The sequence below is a fragment of the Squalius cephalus genome, assembly GCF_949319135.1.
Source record: "Squalius cephalus genome assembly, chromosome: 11".
NCBI lineage: Eukaryota > Metazoa > Chordata > Actinopteri > Cypriniformes > Leuciscidae > Squalius > Squalius cephalus.
This window is the reverse complement of record NC_137132.1, coordinates 34,844,222-34,867,520: the sequence shown is the minus strand read 5'-3', so window position 1 is coordinate 34,867,520 and position 23,299 is coordinate 34,844,222. Positions and strand designations below refer to the sequence as shown.

General features: G+C 36.6%; 1 protein-coding gene across 1 annotated transcript in view; it reads right to left on the bottom strand.

The window, feature by feature from the left end:
- cul3b (cullin 3b) overlaps positions 1-23,299 on the bottom strand; it is a 35,920-nt gene that overhangs the window by 6,438 nt on the left and 6,183 nt on the right. Inside the window, exons 4-13 of the mRNA XM_079885600.1 lie at positions 21,629-21,789; positions 16,391-16,505; positions 15,380-15,608; positions 14,822-14,967; positions 14,552-14,728; positions 13,853-14,023; positions 13,660-13,767; positions 11,728-11,852; positions 11,490-11,586; positions 11,266-11,397 (exon numbers count right to left, since the gene is read on the bottom strand). Of these exons, the coding sequence (XP_079741726.1) occupies positions 11,266-11,397; positions 11,490-11,586; positions 11,728-11,852; positions 13,660-13,767; positions 13,853-14,023; positions 14,552-14,728; positions 14,822-14,967; positions 15,380-15,608; positions 16,391-16,505; positions 21,629-21,789 (1,461 nt within the window). The remainder of the gene's footprint in view (positions 1-11,265; positions 11,398-11,489; positions 11,587-11,727; positions 11,853-13,659; positions 13,768-13,852; positions 14,024-14,551; positions 14,729-14,821; positions 14,968-15,379; positions 15,609-16,390; positions 16,506-21,628; positions 21,790-23,299) is intronic.

The following is a 23,299-nucleotide window of genomic DNA, read 5'->3' as shown; positions in this document are numbered from 1 at the left end:
TCCCATCTCAGATTTTTCCACCCATTACCCTGTCCCTTTCAACCTGCACGCTTAATAAATAGACTACAGCTGGTCCAAAACGCAGCAGCTCGAGTTCTTACCAGAACCAGGAAGTATGACCATATTAGCCCAGTTCTGTCAAAACTGCATTGGCTCCCTATTAAACATCGTATACATTTTAAAATATTGCTGATCACTTACAAAGCACTAAATGGTTTAGCTCCGCAGTACTTGAGCGAGCTCTTAATGCATTATAGTCCGTCACGTCTATTGCGATCTCAAAATTCCGGCCAGTTGATAATACCTAGAATATCAAAATCAACTGCTGATCCTTTTCCTATTTAGCACCAAAACTCTGGAACAGTCTTCCTAACATTGTCCGGGAAGCAGACACACTCTGTCAGTTCAAATCTGTTAAAAAAAAAACGCATCTCTTTAACCTGGCATATACACAACACATTATCAATTTCTATTATTCAAATCAGTTAAATGATTATTAGGCTGCATAGATTAGGTCAGCCGAAACTGGGAACACTTCCTATAACACCTGATGTACTCGTTACATCATAAGAAAAATGGCATCTATGCTAATATTAGTCTCTCTGCTTATCCCGAGGTTTACTGTAATCAGCCGGATCCGGGCCGTATCCAGATCAGATGGAGGACCTGCGCCTGGACACGACGCACCCGCGCACATATGCATTCAAACGCGCATGCCTATCGACCAGTGGTCTTCAGCCTGTGGGAACTCTGTGATACCCGCCTTTATTGTGAATGAAGTGCTGCGTGGAGTTTGGACTGTCTCTGCTTGTTCACAAGGGTAAATAAAGAGCTGGTTATTTTAATATGTACAGCGTTTTTATAACTCAAGAAACACTACATATATAAAGGCTAATGCTTTATGAATTTGTCATCGAGTCAGTCAATACAGCCTTAAATAGCCTGTGCGTAGCACTTCATCCTTAATAACGTGAGATTTTAGCTAAATGACACTGAGCGCCCACATAGCTACAATAAACTTCATAACCTGTAAGTTGATGAAAACGTAATTCGATGCATCAGGTGCGGCCGTTTTAATGTCAAACAAAACATGCATGTCCAAAACTACTATTATTAATGTTTTTGAAATAAGTCTCTTATGCTCATCAAACCTGCACTTATTTTATCCAAAATACAGAAAAAACTGTAATATTGTGAAATATTATTACAATTTAAAAATAATGGTTTTCTATTTTGATATACTTTAAAATATGATTTATTTCTGTTATGCAAAGCTGAATTCAAATGCATCATTACTCCAGTCTTCAGTGTCACATGATCCTTCAGAAATCACTCTGATATGCTGATTTGATACTCCGTTATCATCAATGTTGGAAACAATGCTATCATGTTGCTGCTTAATATTATTTTGGAACCTGTGATACTTTTTTCAGGATTCACTGATGAAAACAAAGTAAAAAAAAAAAAAAAAAAAATTCTGCATTTATTCAAAATAGTTAAGATTTATATTGTTAGAAAATATTTATATTACTTTTACCAATTCATCCTTGATGAATAAAAGTATTAATTTCTTTTTTCTTTTTTTAAAAGAAAGAAAAAAAATAACTGACCCCAATTTTTTAATGGTAGTGTATATTGTTACAAAATATTTCTATTTTAAATAACCAGTTTTTTTTACTTTTTATTCATCAAAGGATCCTGAAAAAAGCACAACTGTTTCCAACATTGATAATAAATCAGCATATTAGAATGATTTCTGAAGGATCATGTGACACTGAAGACTGGAGTAATGATGCTGATGAAAATTCAGCTTTGCATCACAGGAATAAATTGTATATAATATTTCACAATATTACTGTGTTTTCTGCATTTTTGATCAAATCAAATATGCTTGATGAGCATAAGAGACTTCTTTCAAAAACATTAATGTTTCCATACTTTCGACTGGTTAAATTTTCGATTAAATTTTCAATATTTCGATTATATATAGATATTTTTTCAAGTTTTATTACTTTTTGTTCTTGAAACTCTCCATTCTGCTGGGATGAGGATAATTGAAGATAAGGCATCTCAATCTTACACGTACTGATGGTTTGATCCAGTTTAAAACAAAGATCGGACTGTGATCTAATCCAATTTCAGAATTTTTTTTCTCTTTTGAACAATCCATTTTCAAAGTTTGATCAAATCTTGAAACCTGAAATCTGTTCAGATTACGTTTGAACAACTGGGCCTTGTGCATAAAATGAGTAATTATTGTACTTCAACAAAGATATAATTGAAAGCCAGGTCTGAACTTACTTGCTTATTAACAAATTTCAAGTGAATTGTTAAGTAAACTTCAAAGAAACACAAAACCCATTATAATAAATTAGGTGTGCCTTTATGGTGTTTCAATAATCTTTCAGCTCTCTCTGTTTGAAGAGAGTTCTTGATAAACAAGTAATAATACTTCCATTTGATGCGACGACAGATTCTCCCAATACGTCAATGCATGGTTAAAGCATAGTTATTTCCAAACTTACACCTGTGTCTTCGGGGGCTTTCACACTAGAGGTTTAGTTTGAAACAGAGGATGATTTAAACGAAAGATTGCAGTGTCGAACCTGACACACCTGTAGGAGGTTTGTTTGGAAATCTGGCTGCACTCGGGTCTGCACTTCTTCAGAAAGTAAATTAACATGTGATGATGTTTTAGCTGATGAGATCAATAAATCAAAAAAACATGTAGGGGATGAAAGTGGAGATGATTTACCTTGAATACGAGTGAGATTAACCGTGCAGTGTAATCATGCACAGTGCATGCAAACAGAGTGCTATCACATTAAATAATTCATTTAAATGTTAGTACATAGTAGTTAAAGACACTTTATATAAAGAAATTCCATTCAAAATACACATTTGTACTGTTATCGCGAGACAGGCAATTTTAATGGTCTGACAGAGTCCAAAACAGGAGAAAACACAACACGAGGAACACTCCTGTCAACTGAGGATTTCACTGCAGAGCACAGTGGAGTTCACAACGCACTGATACACCAATAAAAAAAAGAAAAGGTAAATACGCCTCAGCGGTTCTTACTTTAGAACATCCCACAACAGGAGAATACAGCCGGACTCAACATGAAGGGCCTAACACGCAACGCACCAAGTGTTGTAACCATGACATTGTGCTCGTGTGAAGCCAAGCACTACTTTCCACACTTCAAAGCATTGTTGCACGAATGAGAATCTACAGTTGAAACGTTCCACATGATGTAACTGACAGAATCATCAATGGAGTGAAAAAAAGAATGACCCAAGCTGAAAGAGATTGGATCGCAAGTTTCCCGGACTTGTATACAACTTCTCACAGCACTGCGGTCATGAGCACCACTCCCATGCTTCACGGGCACCATTGCGTGCAGCATGAGCAAACTGCTGAAAAATCTAGATTCAAAACATAGTTGAACTGTTGTCATCTGAAACACAGCATGTGGTGGAAATGACAAAGCAGACTCAATCATGGCCAGGCTGATCACACGAGGTCAGATAAATCCCATCATATAGAGCCTCTTTCACCTAGCTATCATCATATAGAGACTGTGTCTGTTCCCCGAATTTGGAAATCCAAAAAACGTTTAAACCCATCTAAGGTTAAAAATTTAATTGATGTTCAACAAATAAAAAACAGCTATAATACAGATGAGCAAATGCTAAAGCTTGGGTTGCTGAATATTCGATCCCTTACTCCAAAAGCACTCATTGTTAATGATATGATTTCAGATAATAACCTAGATGTGCTGTGTTTGACAGAAACCTGGCTAAAACCAAACGATTACATTACTTTAAATGAATCAACCCCGCAAGATTACTGTTATAAACATGAGCCTCGTCTGAAACGCAAAGGGGGTGGTGTTGCTGTAATTTATAGAAATATTTTCAAAACCACTAAGAAATCAAGTTTTAAATATAATTCTTTTGAAGTGTTGGTGCTTAAATGATAAATCACGTTTGAGATTTGTGCTGGCTACTGTATACAGGCCACCATAAAGATTTTATCAAAGAATTTGCGGACTTTCTATCAGAATTAATATTGACTGCAGATAAAATACTAATTGTTGGTGATTTTAATATACACATCGATAATGAAAAAGATGCATTGGGTTTGGCATTTAAAGACATTGTAAACTCTATTGGAGTTAGACAACACGTGTCAGGACCTACTCATCGTCATAATCATACTCTAGATCTAATATTATCACACGGAATAGATGTTGATGCCGTTGAAATTCTGCAGCAGAGCGATGACATCTCAGATCATTACCTAGTCTCCCTATCCCTTTACCACCTAGTGTAATTTGCATTTAGCCAAGGCTGCAAAGCCGACTCCGTGTTTCAAATATGTTAGATCTATCACTTCTGCCACTAAAGATTGCTTTATTAATAATCTTCCTGATCAGTTTCATCATCTCAGCATCCCGGATAGCTTAGAAGAACTCGATATTGCAACAGAAACTTTTAACTCTGTCTTTTCCAGCACTTTAGACACAGTTGCTCCGTTGCGCTTGAAGAAGATTAAAGAAAACAATCCAACGCCGTGGTACAACGAGCACACTCGGGCCCTTAATAGAGCAGCCAGAAAAATGGAACGCAACTGGAAGAAAACAAAACTAGAGGTATTTCGCATTTCATGAAAAGAGGAATGCATAGCTGATATAAAAAATTGGATGACTCGTAATTTCCTACTTCTAAATTCTGAAAAAACAGAGATCAAAACGCAGCAGCTCGAGTTCTTACCAGAACCAGGAAGTATGACCATATTAGCCCAGTTCTGTCAAAACTGCATTGGCTCCCTATTAAACATCGCATCAATTTTAAAATATTGCTGATCACTTACAAAGCACTAAATGGTTTAGCTCCGCAGTACTTGAGCGAGCTCTTAACGCATTATAGTCCTTCACGTCTATTGCGATCTCAAAATTCCAGCCAGTTGATAATACCTAGAATATCAAAATCGACTGCTGGCGGTAGATCCTTCTCCTATTTAGCACCAAAACTTTGGAACAGTCTTCCTACCATTGTCCGGGAAGCAGACACACTCTGTCAGTTCAAAGCTAGATTAAAGACACATCTCTTTGACCTAGCATTCACATAGTTACATCATGAGAAGAATGGCATCTACGCTAATTTTAGTGTCTTTGTTTATCCCGAGGTTTTCCCACAGCCTGCCGGATTCCAGGCCGTATCCAGATCTGATGAAGGACCTTCGCCTGGACCCGATGACAACGCAGTGCTGAAGTGCCAACTAGTCTCTCCCTATGGAGGATCCCTTTACCACTCTACAGATAAAGCGTCGTCGGGAAACTCAATTCGTGTATCTACCCCCGAATTGATAAAATTAAATAAAATTCTGTATCAAAATTATAAGGAAACACCAGTACTTTGTTTAGGCTTGGTTTGTAGGGAATTCCAAACCTGCGCACATATATTCAAACGCACATAACTATAGAACCAATTCTTAATGCGCATGTGAACGCCATCAGCGTTTCTCACAGGTTCGCGTTTAAAGTTTGTGTAGAGAGAATGGTGTCGTCTTAGTGGCCCCTAATTTAACAACAAATGATCGTTGCTACGGAAGCGAATCAATCAAAACTAACTTTAGCTGGAAAATAACTATTAAAGAACCGCTATAAAGCCAAAAAAATCTTACCTTAAATTATATGTTTATCTCTGCAAAGCTGCTTTGAAAATCTACATTGTTAAAAGCGCTATATAAATGAAGATGACTTGACTTGACGAGCCGAATGTTGGGCACCCTTAGGCCACGTGTCCACCAAAGCGTTTTTAGCCTAGCTGTGGGCGCTTGAGAGCGGTTAGGCACGTTGAGACACTTTGCTTGCTAGTGTTACTAGTATCTCATTTCACAGATAGTTTGTTTCTGTATTGTTTGTACATTAAAAAAATTTATACAATGTATTTGCTCTGGCTCTTGTTTTTAATTTTTTGGTTTTGTTATTATGCTTGTTGTTGTCTTCTGTTGACGTTGTACAAGCAGAATGTGGCGATTGGTCGATGTGGTATTTGTCCCATCCCTCCTCCTCCTCCGTCCATTGGACGGCTGGGTAATAAGTGACAGTGATGAGCGCTGCGTTTTACCCAAAGTTGAACATTCTTCAACTCTCGGCGACTGTTAAAAAACGCAGAGGTAAAATTTGGTCAAATTCTTCTTTAGCTGTTGCTAAAGTCAATGTCAAAATGCATACCCGCTACGCAAAATGCGTACAGGTTGGCAGGTCTGCATTATGTATTAAACAAATGCCTACAGAGGGTGCCAACGGTCTGGTGTCTAATACTGCGATTCAGGAATTCTCATCCGTGGAATGCGCCACTTCCAACTGCAATTGAGGATTTTTTTTTTTTAAGCGAGTACTCGAATTTAATCAAGGAATCGTGACAGCCCTAATTCAAGTCATCTGGTGAAATTGATTTCATATCGCAGAAAAACTAAATATTGCAATGTCAGTTTTTCCCAATATCGTGCAGCCCTACACACCAGTAGAAGACACAAACATATTCAAACACGAGGAAACGGAGAAATGAGAACAGGCAGATCACCCGAGTTTTGATGGCACAAGCATGTTCTTTTGAGAAATCAGAGGCACAGTGTTTTGGTGGGTGGTGCCAACAAACTGCCATGATTCCTTACGGGCTTCAGACAATTATCACACTTGAAGGGTTTGCTCCATAGAGTCAGCTAATTATGCAGCGATGAGTTAACCTATGAAAGGGAACTTTCATTCGATAATCCACAAATTCAATACTAAAATATTTACAGTTCACCCAAAAATGAAATTTATGTCATCATTTAGGCCGCATTGCATGATTCAAGTGACCCAATTCTGATTGCTTCCGGATCGGATATGACCCATGAACATGTAAGTACAAAAAAGCGCATGGATTCCGATATTCTCAGATCGGTTTCAGGCCTCATTCATATGTGGAAATAAATCTGATATGAATCAGATACACGCCTGCCGTGTAAACAGTGGACAGATCGGATATTCCCATCAATGTGAGTTGCACGTAATTGAAAAAGTGACTTTTTGAAATATTTCGTGGTATAGATATATCTACAACAAATTAAACATCTCTAGTTGACTAGCAGAGTATTTATTTTGTCCGTTTGTGTTAAATAAGTGGCGATCTGCCGCTGAAATGTGTTGCTTTTGAAATCATCCTGAGTGCTCGTTGTTATCAGTGACGGCGGCTCGTGCACAGACACACGCTTCAGTCCCGTTGTTGAGACTCTATTCTGAAGGGGGTGGACTGGAATCCACTGCTGCTTCAATGTATATGTAATGAGTGATTATAATCAAGGTATTAATCAATATACTTCCTTCTAAATATCACATGAGTTGAATGACTTCTCAGGAGATTTTACTTTGTTAGAGAAGTTACCAGTGTGATTACTGAAATGTTCTTTTCATGTATTCTTTAATGTCTGTATTTGATATCTGAATGCAGTAACAGTGCTTGCTCATTTGCGACCCTGGATCACAAAACCAGTCACATGTCACACGGGTATATTTGTGACAATACATTGTATAGGTCAAAATGATTGCTTTTTCTTTTATGCCAAAAATCATTAGGATATTAAGTTAAGATTATGTTCCATGAAGATATTTAGTAAATTTCCTACCATAAACATATAAAACATTTATTTTTGTGAGTGAATGCAGCACAATCGCCAACATAAACGGTCAACTTTAAAGGCGATTTTCTCAATGTTTCGATTTTTTTGCACCCTCAGTTTCCAGATCTTCAGATAGTTGTATCTCGGCCAAATATTGTCCTATCCTAACAAACCACACATCAATGGAAAGCTTATTCATTCAGCTTTCAGATGATGTATACATCTCAATTTAAAAAAAATGTCCCATGTGACTGGTTTTGTGGTCCAGGGTGACATTTAGCCCGGCTTCCAGAAATTAAATAGGAACTTGTTTTGTGTTTGAGAAAGGTCTTCAACGTGTTAAAACATATAGGGGTCATTGAAGCCAATAGTTTAAGGGACCATTTCTTTGTTAAAGCCTTACTTTCCAGTCAGACTAAAGTGTAGCTCTCCTTGGGAGAAAGAACGCATTATCCTGATGTTTTGAGACGAAACTCCTGTTTATAGCTAGAGCCTGGCCAAATCCAACCTGGGAAAAGATGTGTGTCGGTGTGTGTGTTAGTGGTGTGTGTGTCTTGGTTACAACCACTGGCATTATTGGAGATTGACTGAGTTGTTGTTCGGGACATACTGGCGCCCAGCAACCTAAATCTACAACCTGGAAGGTCACGACGTGCCTAACTTCAGGGTCCGAGTGTCAGCTGCATAATCGATGGAGATATGCCTCAGTCTATCTGTATATGTGTGGAAAATTACTATGTTTATCTATTTCTTAGCCAATCAGAAACTGCAACCTGAAGCAACTGCTGTGTGTGTGTGTGGTGTAGGGTATAAGTGCTGTGATCTTTGTAACTGTAAGCGGGGCGGCCTACGAACTCCTGTGTGAGTCTTCAGACTTAGGCTAATGAAACTGCAAACTATCTTCAGTAAAATTTTTCTTCAATTTATTATAATTCTGACTCCAGGTCTTCTTTCAAACATCTGGTCCTTGGGTCCTAAACTGTTAACCCCTAACAATTCGTTACAGTGAAATCACAAAATAAAATGCACACAAACATGTCCCTGCTCTTGATATACAATCTTTGATGAACACATGGTTTTAATGAGGAAAAAAAAACACATATGAGGGCAAAGTCGAACCTCTTATATGCTTAACAAATGTTCTACCACGAGGCCATTAGTACACACTAACTTTTATAGTGGATCTGTGTACATAATCACTGTCTTGAAGAATTACTAAATAATGATTTTGACACAAGGATGAAATTATTGTATTGAAAATGTTTCTATGAATTCCATGTCAATAAATTAAACTCAATGTACTATTGAAATTGATTTCTTGATATCATAATGTAATTTTTTGTTTGTTTCGCCAAGTGTAGTGTAAATGTAGATATCAGATATGGGTCACTTTTAAAAGAAGATTGAGTTGTCAAAAAAAAATTGGATATAGTCAAAAAATCTGAATTGGGCATCAAAACCTGCAGTGTAAATGCAGCCTTTTTCACCTTCATGTTTTTCCAAACCTCTATTATCATATTATCTATTATTATATTAACCTCTCTCAGTTATCCTTCAGAAAAACACCTTCAGAGTGCCTGTGCTCTCACTGCTATACTCCAGCAAGTGGTGTTTTGACATGAAAATGCAGTAAGCAATTGCAATACTTCTCTTTTCCCTACAAGCGATAAGTATTTTTTCCTGATTTCCATCACACTGGTTTGTGTTCGGTTTTAAAGGGGTGGTATAATGCCCTTTTCACAAGATGTAAAATATATCTATGATGTCCCCAGAGTGTGTGTGTGAAGTTGTAGCGCAAAATACCCCACAGATATTTTTATATAGCAAGTTAAAGTTGCCACTTTCTGAGGGTTTGCAAAAACGCATCGTTTTGTGCTTGGCCCTTAAAATGCAAATGAGCTACTGCAGAGGGCGGGGTTTCAAGAGCTCATGCGTGTTAGCAGCTGCTATTACCTCACGCAGACACACTAAAATGACAGAAACTGTTCTGCCTTTAATGTTAAAATGGAGTCAGACAAAGATGGAGAGACTCAAGAAGAAGTGACAACATGTAGAATGCAACAGGACGTCTCTGAATGGTTAATTGATGAATTTATGTTGCTGATGTGGAGTTAACTATCTTCAATTAGGATATTCTGTCATGATAAATCTATAAATCGCTCGTATAGGAACTGTTGTGAGATGCACACAGAGTGACTTTCTATTGCATGGGAAAAGATGGATGCTAAAGTTTGAGCTGACTCACAAATGTACTCTTATACAACAACTCTTCCTCTTCTCAACATGGACTGCGTGTTCCCGGGGTTTATGTAAATTCCATAGACTGTAAAAAAAGATGGACGACGCCCCTTCGCTCTCTTCCATTGATGAGAACTGAAGCCGCCAGTGTCCCGATATGGCGCTGACATATTGGAACTTGAGTCTGCGCAGTAGCGATCTCGGGACCAGACCTGCGCAGTCGTGAGCAGGAAGTAAAGCCGCGAAATCAACGCTCCGCCCTCACTCTCGCAGAATGCACTCAGGGAGAGTGGATTCTGCACACTTTTATAAAAATTGATTGCAGTACGACAAGAGGCTTGTTAAAATAAAGTAAATACAATCTCCTCAGTCCTCCGAAGATCCCGAAAAAATGTCCGTTGGTGCTTCAGTGACTACTTCGCTCAGAGAACCTGTCAATCACAGCTGTCAATCATGACGTTACACCACCGCATCACGTAACTAACTAAAAAACAACTTATTTTTGAAACAGACACTTAAACTTACATCAGCGTGATAAAAACGACAGCAAATGAAAGAAACCACCTTTGGAAAAAATATATTTGAAGTGTAATTTAATTGTTTAGTTGGTCTCACGTCCCATTGAATAACACGGGGAGGCGGGACTTATGACCTATACTAGGACCAGTCACCGGGGGGCGATCGAGACGTTTTGGCTTCACTTTTCAGGGCTTGTGCGGCACGCTTGGTAAATTCTAGGGTTAGTGATGTCACTAACCCGGAGGAATGTTGTGTAGTCCCAACCAGCCGTTTTTTTGTAGTCCTTTTCTTTAAAAGCAAATATCTCCCTTTGCTTTGAACTTTGAGCATTGTAACTTTGCAGATGTTGTTTATGATCAAACAGCAACATTACACACTAACTAAAGTTAGAAAAGTTAAATCATAATCAACCACCCCTTTAATAACACTTAATAGCTCACACATAAATTATAAATTTGGTTAAGAATACCATGTTACAGGTACTGAGACTTTTTGTTTGACTTTATCATTACTGATTTGATCATTTTAAGGTCTGTGTTTCACATTATTTAGGCTTATAGATGAGCAAGCACTTTTTGTGCTCAACTATTCTGTGTGGTGAATCATGCATTGGTAGCATTCTTTATTCTTGAGTCGCCAACTTCTGATTTCAATCAACGTCCCCAAAGCAAACTAAAAACCACTAAAGAAAATATTTTTTTACTGTACAAATGAAGCCTTCCTCTGCATGAATGCAAGTTCTACTTTGAATACTACTTTTTTTTTTTTTTTTACATACATTTGCTGAGAAATTACCTTCACAAACTTTACAAAACGTGTCATGAGTGCAGTACCTCAAACGTAGATTTCTCTCGGTTGTTGAAAAGCATGAGGATTGTCATCTGGAATGTGGAAACCTGCAGAATGTGTTTCCTAGTATTAGAGCCTGTAACCTGAGCCCCACCGACCATATCTGAGCCATCCTCCTGCAGGGAGATGCAAATGGGGCTGGGAGTTAGAAAGTTAAGATCTGTAAGTTCTTTGACTGTCTGTGATTGTTTGTTAGTGATGTATGAACCTTTTTTATTGGCCCATGAAAGGTGGCATTGAGGTCTGCTGAACCCATGTGATGCTGCAATGTGAGCTGCCTACCACTGTGCTTGGCCAAATAAAACCTGCAATGAAAGAGTCAAGAGTCACTGTGAACACAAAACCCCACGATAGACTTTGAAAATTAGAGTTCTTCACAAATGAGTTTCCTAAAAAAATAAACTACAAAGAGGAACTAAACTATTGCAAAATACAATAATAAACACCTTCTAAAGACCTCGAAAGCATGTCTTGGTGAAGGGGGGATGTTACATTTGGGAGTTGCGGACTGTGTTGGCCAGTACCCTGTCGTCAGAACCCTCACTGTGAGGTCAACACCACCTAAAGACACCTGAGAAGAAACAAAAGACATTTCAAATGGTCCATTCAAATCACTACACATTCTACTGGTAATGGCATCTGTGCATTATGCATTTAAGTGACAGCAGCCTAATATTCCTGCTGCTGTCGGTGTGCTTAATCAAACAAAAAAGACAATCACTCACTGCTCTTGACTGAATAACTTTTGTAACTTTAAATAGGGATTAATTTAAGATTTCATTTATACAGTAAAGACTATGCAGTTTAATATGTTACATTTGATAACTTTATTCAATTTCTCTTCCTGAACACTACTGTTAGACCTGCCTGAAAAACCTGAATGGCACTGTTTATTTCATTGGCATCTTTGTTCTATTTGGACTATTGCTTGTAATTTTATTATTTGGTCTTATTTTATCACTGACTGTTTTCTTGTCTTTAATAATATTTAAAATGTATATTAGTTAGGCTAGTATGTATTTGCTGTGGTATCTAAATTGGAATAGAGAATTAATCTCAAATCAATATCTCTTATCCCCATAATTATTAAAAATGCTGTACCCTTAAATGTCCATCTAGTTTGAACTCGCCACTTGCTATCAACTGCTTTCTCTGTGGAAGCCTTGCGTTTAAAGACCTTATAAAATATTTAAACTCAAGTCAATATTTCGGGTCTAATTATTTACTTGTGGGGCAAGTAGCCGCGTAATAAGCGGGATAATGTACGTCCAGCCGGTTGTTATCGCAGAATAAACCCCTTCAGAGTGATGCAAGACCCCTCCGCTTCAGGGTCCTGATCACCCTGTCAGGGTTTATTCTGCGATAACAACCGCAAAAACAAAAAAGAACTTTCCTGCGAGTATGTCAAGGCCTTCACTGAGAACATGTCTGTTTCAGGATAAATGTCTCAATGTGTCCAAACACATTTTAAGTAACTTCTAAATATTGCAATGAATTTAAAAAGTGCAACACAAATGTAGGTGTAACACAAGGGTTTTATAATGTTTGAGCAATGTGTTATGATTTGTGGAAGAAACAAATCATGAACTGCCAACTCTACACAAACAAAAGTGAGAAAAAAAATCTCATTTTTTATAGTGAACGCAACAAGGCATTCAGGTTCTAGATAATAGATAGATCAATTGATATAGATGGGTTGTGCAATTTGTGTGGATGCCACAATGGCATATACAGCCACAGCCAGTATAATATGCAGTATAATATAATATAATATATTAGCACCTGCCATTTAATTATTTTCACTTGCACGAGAGACCCAGCGCATCTGCGCATGAGAAAGAGAGAGAGAGAGAGAGAGAGAGAGAGAGAGAGAGAGAGAGAGAGAGAGAGAGAGAGAGAGAGAGAGAGAGAGAGAGAGAAAAGGGGGTTGAGTGTAAATCTCTCTTGAACATGAACAGAAGAGAGAAATGAGGGCTGCCAAGCATGGAAATAGATAAGTATTATAAAGAGAATAAATAACGAATAACGTATGTATGTGCACGACCTATTGAAAAGCATAGTGTTTTGAATTATTAAAACTAATTTCAAAAGAAATTCTTTGTTGCAAATATGAAATGATGTCACAATATGAACAAAGCATACTAATCCATATTTTAGAAATCTAGGCTACCACTCTTAATGCTGCCATGCAGAGTAATCCACCTTTCCAATCATTTTTATTTTATGGCAAGGAGAATATAATCGTGAAAATGCGCTTTGACACATTTGTCTATGTCATAACTTGTCATAAGCCTATGGTTATGGCACAGTCAACAGGAGTAAATGCATTTGCCGCAGTAACCGCGACTTATTCTGGTTGAGTACCATTTGTATCTCACCCCTGTTGACGTAAGGTGCTGCCGAAACTCATCCATGGTTGTGTTTGAGATGCTCATGTCCCTGAACATGCCTTCCAGTTTAGATGTGAACTGACAGCCACACTCCGTCTGTGGAACGAGAGACAAATCAAATAAGACGTATACAGTATTATATGCACACTGACCTTCTACTCTGTTCAGAAGCAGATCTTGCCTTTAGCTTTGAGATCATGTTTTTTTCTGAGTCATCAGACACACTCTTGTTGGTGAGGAGTCTTCTGGCCAGGTGCTGCTTGTAGTAGCGCTCAAACACATCCTTCTCCTGCATAAACCTGAACAGCACCATGGCTTTATCCAAGATAGACTCCACCTCCTGCTCTGTCAGCTGAAGGAGGGACAAACAACAGACATACACCTTAAATTAACTACTATTAATATCCACACAAAAAAATGATTACTCTAACGGTCAAAGGTTTTAAAATGCCTACATTTTAGTTCTCCTCTTCAAATCTGATTGATCAATAGTTGTGGTTTACTCTGAACATCACAGTCACCAAGTCAATTTCTCATCATCTTTCCATTACTTTAAATATCCGTCTGTCCATGCACATGTTAGCATGTCACATGCTCATCAAAAACACTTATAAATTTAGATGGCCACATAAGCCACTTTAACCAGCAGGAACAAAGGTATGTTAAATTGCTGTTTTATAACCACTTAAATCAAGGTTGTCCAAATCCTGCTCCCAGAGTTCATCTTCAATCCTAATTAAACACACCTGGACCAGGATTGGAAACCCCTGCCTTAAATGATGTAAGGAAAACAGCATTCACATTTACAGTTTCATATCACTGTTTTCAGCAAAAAGCTGGAAGGTGTCCACTAATCAAGTGACTAGAGAAAATGACTCACTCCTTTCACTCCTTTTTTCAGCTTATCGTCAATGAAGAGCGAGAGATACTCAGGTGAACGAGAGTTCAGGTTCAAGAAATACTCAAAGTCCCCAGCAATGGTCTGCTTGAACAAACGGTCGTTGTTGAAAGACTCTTGCAAGAAGCGATCAAACCGTGACTTCAGATCGAGAAGGCCCTACAGAAAGGAAGCAGAAAGAAAGAGGGAGGTTTTGACATAAATCTTTTGTGTTCTTCTAGTTAGGTATGGCTCTATTTCTTATCTTGGTACCTGGATGTAGTCAACAGGGTTCTTGCCTTCTCCTTCCTCAGACACCAGAGCTTTGCCCTGCTCCCTCAGATATGAGCTCATACATTCGCACATGGTCTTCAGGCCATTTGGCACCCTACTGAACAACTTGTACATGCAGGCCAGATCTGTGCACACACACACACACACACAAATATTCTCTTAATACTCTCATAGAAAAGATCCCGAACCATTGAAGTCAATTTCCTATTAATTTTCTATTTAATGTTCGTTTAATATGTAATTCATGCTCATTAAATGTTTCATTTTGAACTTATGAACAAAATGTAATCTTTAATTCATCAAACTCTTTTATCCCAAGCAAGGGGTCATGTCATGATCAACATTTCTTGATTTGTGGACACCGCAAGGTGAAAAAATGACATAAGCGGACCTCAAGAAAAATATCCTGATCCATTTTTCAAGTCTCAAGAAATAATCATTCTGAAGTTTGAATGCACAACCTTCTCATCAACCACTAAGCTATACTGCCGACGTAAAACAACTGTAATGATAAATGACAACAATGAGACAGCGCACCTTCTGTCTTTCCATTCTTGAGCATGTGTACCAGGCCAGAGTTCTCCATCTCTACAATGGTCTTCATGTGTTTGGAGATAAGCTCTCTCTCCACCACCTTTACGATCGGCTCCTCCGTCGTTTTATCCAGACAGTGTATCACTCGCTCAATCTCCTCGTTTATCCGTGCCTCCACTTTCTTTATGTACACACTTGCACTGTTCTCGGCTAAAAACTTTTGACTTTCCATCTGAAAAAGATTCATATATACAAAAAATATAACAAAAAAATAAGTTTAAACCAAAAGGAGAAAAAAAAAACATACTTCATACTTCAATACATCTTTATACACAAATAAAAAAATCAGTCATTATTTACAGTTGTGCTGCTTAATATTTTTTGGGAACCTGTGATACTTTTCTCAGGATTCATTGATGAATAAAAAGTTAAAAAGAACAGAGTTATTTAAAATATAAATCTTTTCTAACAATATAAAAATATACTAACACTTTTTACCAATTTAACACATCCTTGCTGAATAATGAGTATTCATTTCTTTAAAAAAAAAAGAAAGAAAAAAATTACTGACCCCAAACTTTTGAATGGTAGTTTTAAATAAATGCAGTTTAAAAAATAAATAAATAAATAAATTCATCAAAGATTCCTGAAAAAAGTATCACAGGTTTTAAAAAAATATTAAGCAGCACAACTGTTTCCAACATTGATAATAAATCAACAGAGTGATTTCTGAAGGATCATGCGACACTGAAGACTGGAGTAATGATGCTGATGAAAATTCAGCTTTGATTCACAGAAATAAATCATATTTTAAAGTATATTAAAATAGAAAAACATTATTTTAAATTGTAATAATATTTCACAATATTACAGTATTTTCGATCAAATGAATGCAGGCCTGATGACTTATTTTAAAAACATTAAAAACATTTTTTTTATGTGATCCTCATATGTCATTTATTCCAACTAATAGAGAAATACTACTGCAATAAAGTGTAATCTAGCTTTACAAACCTGAAAGAATTCAGCAGACATTTCTAAGAATGGGGCCTCAAAATCCTCCTCATAAACAGAACGTCCTTCCAATCCCAAAATCATTAACATTTGACAAGCGTTACGAATGGCCCCCCTGAATGAGAGAGAGAGAGAGAGAGAGAGAGAGAGAGAGAGAGAGAGAGAGAGAGAGAGAGAGAGAGAGAGAGAGAGAGAGAGAGAGAGAGAGAGAGAGAGAGAGAGAGAGAGAGAGAGAGAGAGAGAGAGAGAGAGAGAGAGAGAGAGAGAGAGAGAGAGAGAGAGAGAGAGAGAGAGAAAAGAGGTCGTAAATTCAGGCCCTGATTAAACATATATTCTATTATACAGATATTTGTGGAACAAATGTCCAGAACTTCTCCAAAACTTTCTGGATTTATTTAACTATTGCAGATCTGGAAATTGCTATTTTCCAGGTTTTTCACGACCATACGAACCCTGGTGTTTAAAAAAGTGTGTGCAGTTTAACATCAGAAACATGAATACGGATTGAACTTTTAACAAACGCTGCAAAATTGTTTGTGCATTCAATAACTTTTTTTTAAACTTTTTTATAGTATTTACATTGTCACAAGCAGGAGAATCCATTCTCAGACCTTTACACCATTTTTATAAACATGCGCTAAAAACACCTAAAAAAACAAACAAAAAAACAAATAGAGATCAACGGTGTCATATAATTAAAAAGTAAAAAAAATTTAACATTGCGAGAACAAAAGACAAACACGAGCTTCTTCAAAGGGTGATGGTGATTGTGAAGTGCAATACTGAGCAACGGACTTTGAATAACTATTGAAAAACGTCACACAAAAACGTTGCTTGTGTGATTATCGCGTTTACTACAAAACACTCATGTTCATTACAAACAAACGGGATTACGTACTGAAGATTGACACCCATTCCTGGGGTGCAAAGTACTTGAAGTACAAACAGGGGAATCTTTAGTTCACTGGACTACTTTTGACTAGGGATGTACCGATATGAAAAATTTTACCGATATTTGAAAGGGAAAAAAAGGGTTTTTTATCATTTTTGAGAGCCTGATTACAAAAACAAAAGTCTCATCATTAAAAGCCATGACCTAAACACACAATTATGATGTTCTCATGATCATTTTATGTAGCTGCTATGACAGATTTGCGCTGCACATGTTGCACTGAACTGTATTTTCCCTTTTGAAGTGATTCCAATCATATTTGAAGCAATTTAAAACTATCATGTTGAACAGTGCACATCTGAAGCATCTCAGCTCAAGGAAATAATACATTATTTCTCGGCTTTAATATATCGGCCACAACGATAACAATAAAACTGAACATATATTGGTCAATACCGATATGGTGGCCGATATATCGTGCATCCCTACTTTTGACTATAGATACCATGACCAGAACCATCATCAGTCAGTGAGTTGGTCACCAGACAGTTAAAAGCTTAGCAGTAACGTAAGGCCATTTCTTTTTTTTTCTTTTTTTCGTTCTTTTTTTTTTTTATGATATACTTTCAAGAAAGGAAAAAAATTAAGGATAGGATTTGAGAGGCTTGAAACATTTTTGAAATAAAGATAATAGTAAATGTTTTACCAAGTTCAGATTTTAGGATGATTCTGACAAAAATGTATTTTTCTGCAAGCTTTTTTTCCCACGGTAAATGTAGGTCTTTCCAAAAAGTTAATTTGGAGATTCCAAAAGGACATCTGATATCCAAATGATATAAAGAGTTCATTTAATTGTAAAACATTCCAGAACATAACTTTCTATTTTAATTAATTCAATTTAAAAATAAAAAACTGGAAATAAATGTTACATTTGTTTAGAGCTTTTTTATACAAGTCAAAATCAGTAGTGATTTTTCACTATTATTTACAACAGAATCTGCATTTTCATGGGTTTAAATTAGGGCTGTCACGATTCCTCGTTTAATCCTCGAAAAAATCATTTATAAACCTACACCAACACAGGAGAATGCATCAATATGTTTCTAAAATCGCATCAGAATTTGGTGTAAACAACATGAAAGTATGTTTCCGTCCTGCCTTGTATCAGCGGTTCAGGCTAGTGGTGGTGTAATGGTGTGGAGGATATTTTATTGACACACTTTGGGACCCCTAAGCACTAATTGAGCATGGTTTAAAATCCACAGCTGACCTGAGTATTGTAGCTGATCAGGTCCATCTCTTTATAACCACAGTGTACCATCTTCTGATGGCTAATGATGGGTGATGCTATCTAAAAATTTGGGATCTGTAAAATTTCTTATGTTTTTAAAAGAAGTCTCTTATGCTCACCAAGGCTGTATTTATTTAATTAAAAATACAACAAAACAAAACAAAACAAAACAAAAAAAACAGTAATATTGTAAAATATTATGACAATCTATCAAGATCTAAGATCAAAGCTGACTTTTCAGCATCATTACTCCAGTCTTCAGTGTCACATGATCCTTCACAATATGCTAATTTGATGCTCAAAATACTTTCATTATTATGATCAATCTTGAAAACAGCAGTGTAAAAAAAATAGAAAGTTCTATTTCATTTATTTGAAATAGAATCTTTTGTAACATTATAAATGGCTTTGCTGTAACTTTTAATCAATCAAAATGCATCCTCGCTGAATAAAGTATTGATTTTTGTATTGAATTATTGTGAATTAAAGTATTGAATTCTTACTGACCCCAAACTTTTGAACGGTAGTGTATAATGTTACAAAAGCTTTCTATTTCAGATAAATGCTGTTCTTTTGAACTTTCTATTCATCAAAGAATCCTGGAAAAATTGTACACAACTGTTTTCAACATTGATAATAATAATAAACTTTTCTTGAGCATCAAATCATCATATTAGAATGATTTCTGAAGGATCATGTGACACTGAAGACTGGAGTAATGATGCTGAAAATTCAGCTTTGATCACACAATAAATTACTAATAAATAGAAAACAGCTGTTTTAGATTGAAATAATATTTCACAATATTAGTGTTTTGTTTTTGTTTATTTTTTTCTGGTATTTTTAATCAAATAAATGCAGCCTTTGTAGGAAGAAGGGACTTCTTTTAAAAACATTACAAATCTTACTGATCTCAAACTTTTAATTTACACTTAAAAGATTAGTTAAACTAAAATGAAGGACACGTGCAGTAGGGTGTCTGTAAGAGTGCCTGTGTAGAAAGAGTAAAGAACTACACGTCTAACTGGATCCTTCACAGAAACGAGTGAGCAAAAACTACATCAAAAACAGCATATAGAAAAATCTAAACAACAATTTCTCGCTATTTACTGATATGCAGGATGTTTTTATTCACTATAACAAGAAAATAGTCTGTTCAAACGTCACAGCAATCGTCCATGCAGTCTTACTTTTGTGTAAGATGCATAAACGATATTACTGTATACCGTGCAGGGCTCAACACGAAGTACATTTTCACTAGCCCCACTAGGGTTGGGCAATATGGCCCAAAAAATCATCACAATAAAAAATTTGTGCCACCATTTTAAATTCAAAATATGGAACCGGCGTTTTTTTCCCCTTCATGCAGTGACATATTACATATCCAAATATCAGCTTTATATGAAAATGACTTTTGCTTCTAATGGCGATGGCGACTGCTAACCCTTTGCTCACGTCACATCAAAAACATCATTCTGTGGCATAGAACAGAAAAAGGAAAATAAGAAAGATAGGAAACAATGTCCAAGTATATAAAGAAAGATTGGTAAAGCTTAACTTAAAATTGTATTACTGAAATTCTAGAATAAAGACTTAGTTAACCAACATCTAACAAACTGATGAAGTTCAGGAGTAGGGCTGCACTATTCTAGAAAAAAAGCGAATAAAATATGCAATAACTCATTAAATAATGCGATATTCGACACGATGATGCTTTAAGGGTGTAAAATAAATGTACATTATATTTAAAAACGAACTGGTAATTGATTTAACCAACATGCATGTTCTGTGAGTGCTCACCAAGACAGGAATTTTGACATAAATGTGTGTATTTGGCCATATAAGCTGCAAAAATGAACTGAATTCTAAACCGTAGAGTTTTCGTAATCTTTTGAAGTATTAAAACCATTCAGTTATTGTAAGCCATTGCGATATACATATCATTTGGACATTTGCGATGTTTTGATTACTTCTATATGGTGCAGCCCTATTCAGGTGATATTAATATCCGTTCATTTTTGAGTATCTTTTATGTCTCTGTGAAGCAACAAAAATTAAAACAATGCATTTTATTGTTTTAATGGACATTCAGTTGCTTTACATTAAGAAGATGAATATATCCCTATTATTGGGGCTCCTCCTCATATTTACCGATGCTAATGCATTGTAAACTTGTCACAGTGTCATATTTTTCATACCGGTATGCTTTATGCATAAAGACATTTTGAAGTTATAGTTCACCCAAAAATGAAAATTCTGTCATATTTACTTACCCTTATTGTCGTTGCGAACTTCTATGACTTTCTTACTTCTGCGGAACACAAAATAAGATATTTTGAAGAATGTTGGTAATCCAACAGTTTTTTACCATTAACTTCCACTGTATGGACAAAAAACACCAAGACATTTCTCAAAATATCTTATTTCGTGTTTCACAGAAGAAAGTAAGTCATACAGATTTGGAACGACCTGAGAGTGAGTAAATGATGACAGAAATGTAATTTTTTGGTGAACTATCCCTTTAATGAAACAAACCCCTCTACTTCTTGATTTAATTAAAGATTAAAGAGTCCATTAAAAAATACATAATAAAGAACAATAGAAAATAGAATTAAGTACAATAAATTGTGGAATTTCTTTTTTGTCCTCACTCAAGTGTTATGGCAAGTTTGACTTTTAATATTTCAATATATAATTCTGCATATTACCTATTTTATGTTAAATTTCTCAGTACTTTTTACACCCCAGTCCATTCCAGGGTTTAAACTCAGACCTTCCAAGCCAGGGGCTCATACTTTGATGTTGTGTGTGTGTGAACAAAAAGGGAACAGCAAAGAGAGAACATATGGGGCTCACATCAGGATGTATAAAATCTACTTGGTGAAGAACTTTGCAAATGTAGGGTTTGATCAATTAAAAAATATATATATCTAGAGTGTACCAACAAAAATGGCCATATTGCTATGATGAATTACACACAGATTTCTGCATGGTCTATATCTGCCATGCAAGCACACATCATGTGTAGAGTAGACCAAAACAAGAAGACACCCACCTGTCCACCACCTCTCCTTTTCTCTCACGGGCAATCATGTCTAGTAAGGTCTGCCTTAGATGGTCCCGAATGCAACCATATCGAACCACCTGGTCTCTGAAGATGATGAGACCTAGATTATAGACGTTCTCTACATTATTCTGCTGAACATACACCCGGTCCTATACAAAGACAGAAGGGGAGACAGAGAGAGAGGGATAAAGCTAATAAAGGAGATAAAGCTCTTCTCCAAGCAACAGTCAAATTAGTTGGAAACATGCACAACCACCCAGTAGGAGAAACTAAAATACATCTGCAGTTCCTGGAGGAAATTCAAGTGCTTGCGAGGCAGCAAACGAAGAGCTACTGTAAAGTTGATCAGGAATTTTTGTTCTGCTTTTATTAATCATGATTTCTCAAAATGGTGCGCTTGTGTGCTTTTCCTAGACGTCAAGTCAAGTCACCTTTATTTATATAGCGCTTGTACAGATTGCATCAAAGCAGCTTCACAGTGATAACAAGAAAATAATACAACAAAGTTTGTTTCTAGAAGAAAATTGCATCATCGTCCACCTTAAGTAAGGCAGATCAATAATATTGTTGAATATTAAATGTCCCCAACTAACCAAGCCAAAAGCCAAGGCAACAGGCGTGAGGGCGTTAACCGCTGCTCTCATAAACTCTTATGAATACGCACAGGAGAAAAATGCCTAAGATTGTCATTATTATTATATATTTAGATTTTGTTTTTCACCAAACCATATCATGTCTTCACTTGGAACACAAGGCACAAGTCGCACGTGATTATTGTATTATACTTTTGCATCTTTTTTTAAGGGATAGTTCACCCGGTAATGACAGTTCTGTCATCATTTACTTACCCTCATGTTAATCCAAACATGCATGACCTTATTTCTTGAGAAACACAAAGGATATTTTGAAAAATGTCTCATTAGTTTTTGTCGCAATGAAAGTCAATGGTGTCCAATCTTGTTTGGCCTCAACCCCTCTTGTGTTCTGGAGAAGGTTTATGTGAACTCCAGAAAAAATTGTGGTTACAAAAGTTTCATGTATAATCGCGTATGAAATGTGGCTTTGCATTTGCTAAAGAAAAGATGAGTTCTTCAGGAGCGCATACATCCCTGCCACAGTCACAAGATCCCAACTCGCCAACTGAACGATTTTATCAAATGGAACAGAAGTTGATTTCTAGTCATTATCTTAGGAGGGAGTTGCATTGCTGCAGTTGTTTAAGGTACAGTTCATCCAAAAATTAAAATTCTGTAATCATTTACTCACCCTCATGACATTCCAAAAAATGTCACTACTATTAGCATGAAGGTTGAATGAGTAAATTAATCCACACAGATAAACGGATCAAAAACACATGCAAATGGCTTCAGATCACCACAGGCTTTCACTCACAATTATAATCAATGAAGCGGTCTACATTGGTCAGCGCACAGCTGGAGATTAGTAGTTTTGGCACACCACTCGCTCAATACAACTTTGACATGAAAAACAAGGCACGTAATATTTACAATGTTTGTAAGCTTTAAGCAGAAAGTATTCTTCGTTTTTTTATGCGTATGCGCAAAGTGGAACGCACAGCCTTGCAAAGTATACTTCTTTTGACTCATACTTGTACACAGACATTCGATCTCAAGAGCAATCTCTCGCCACGAGTTTCAA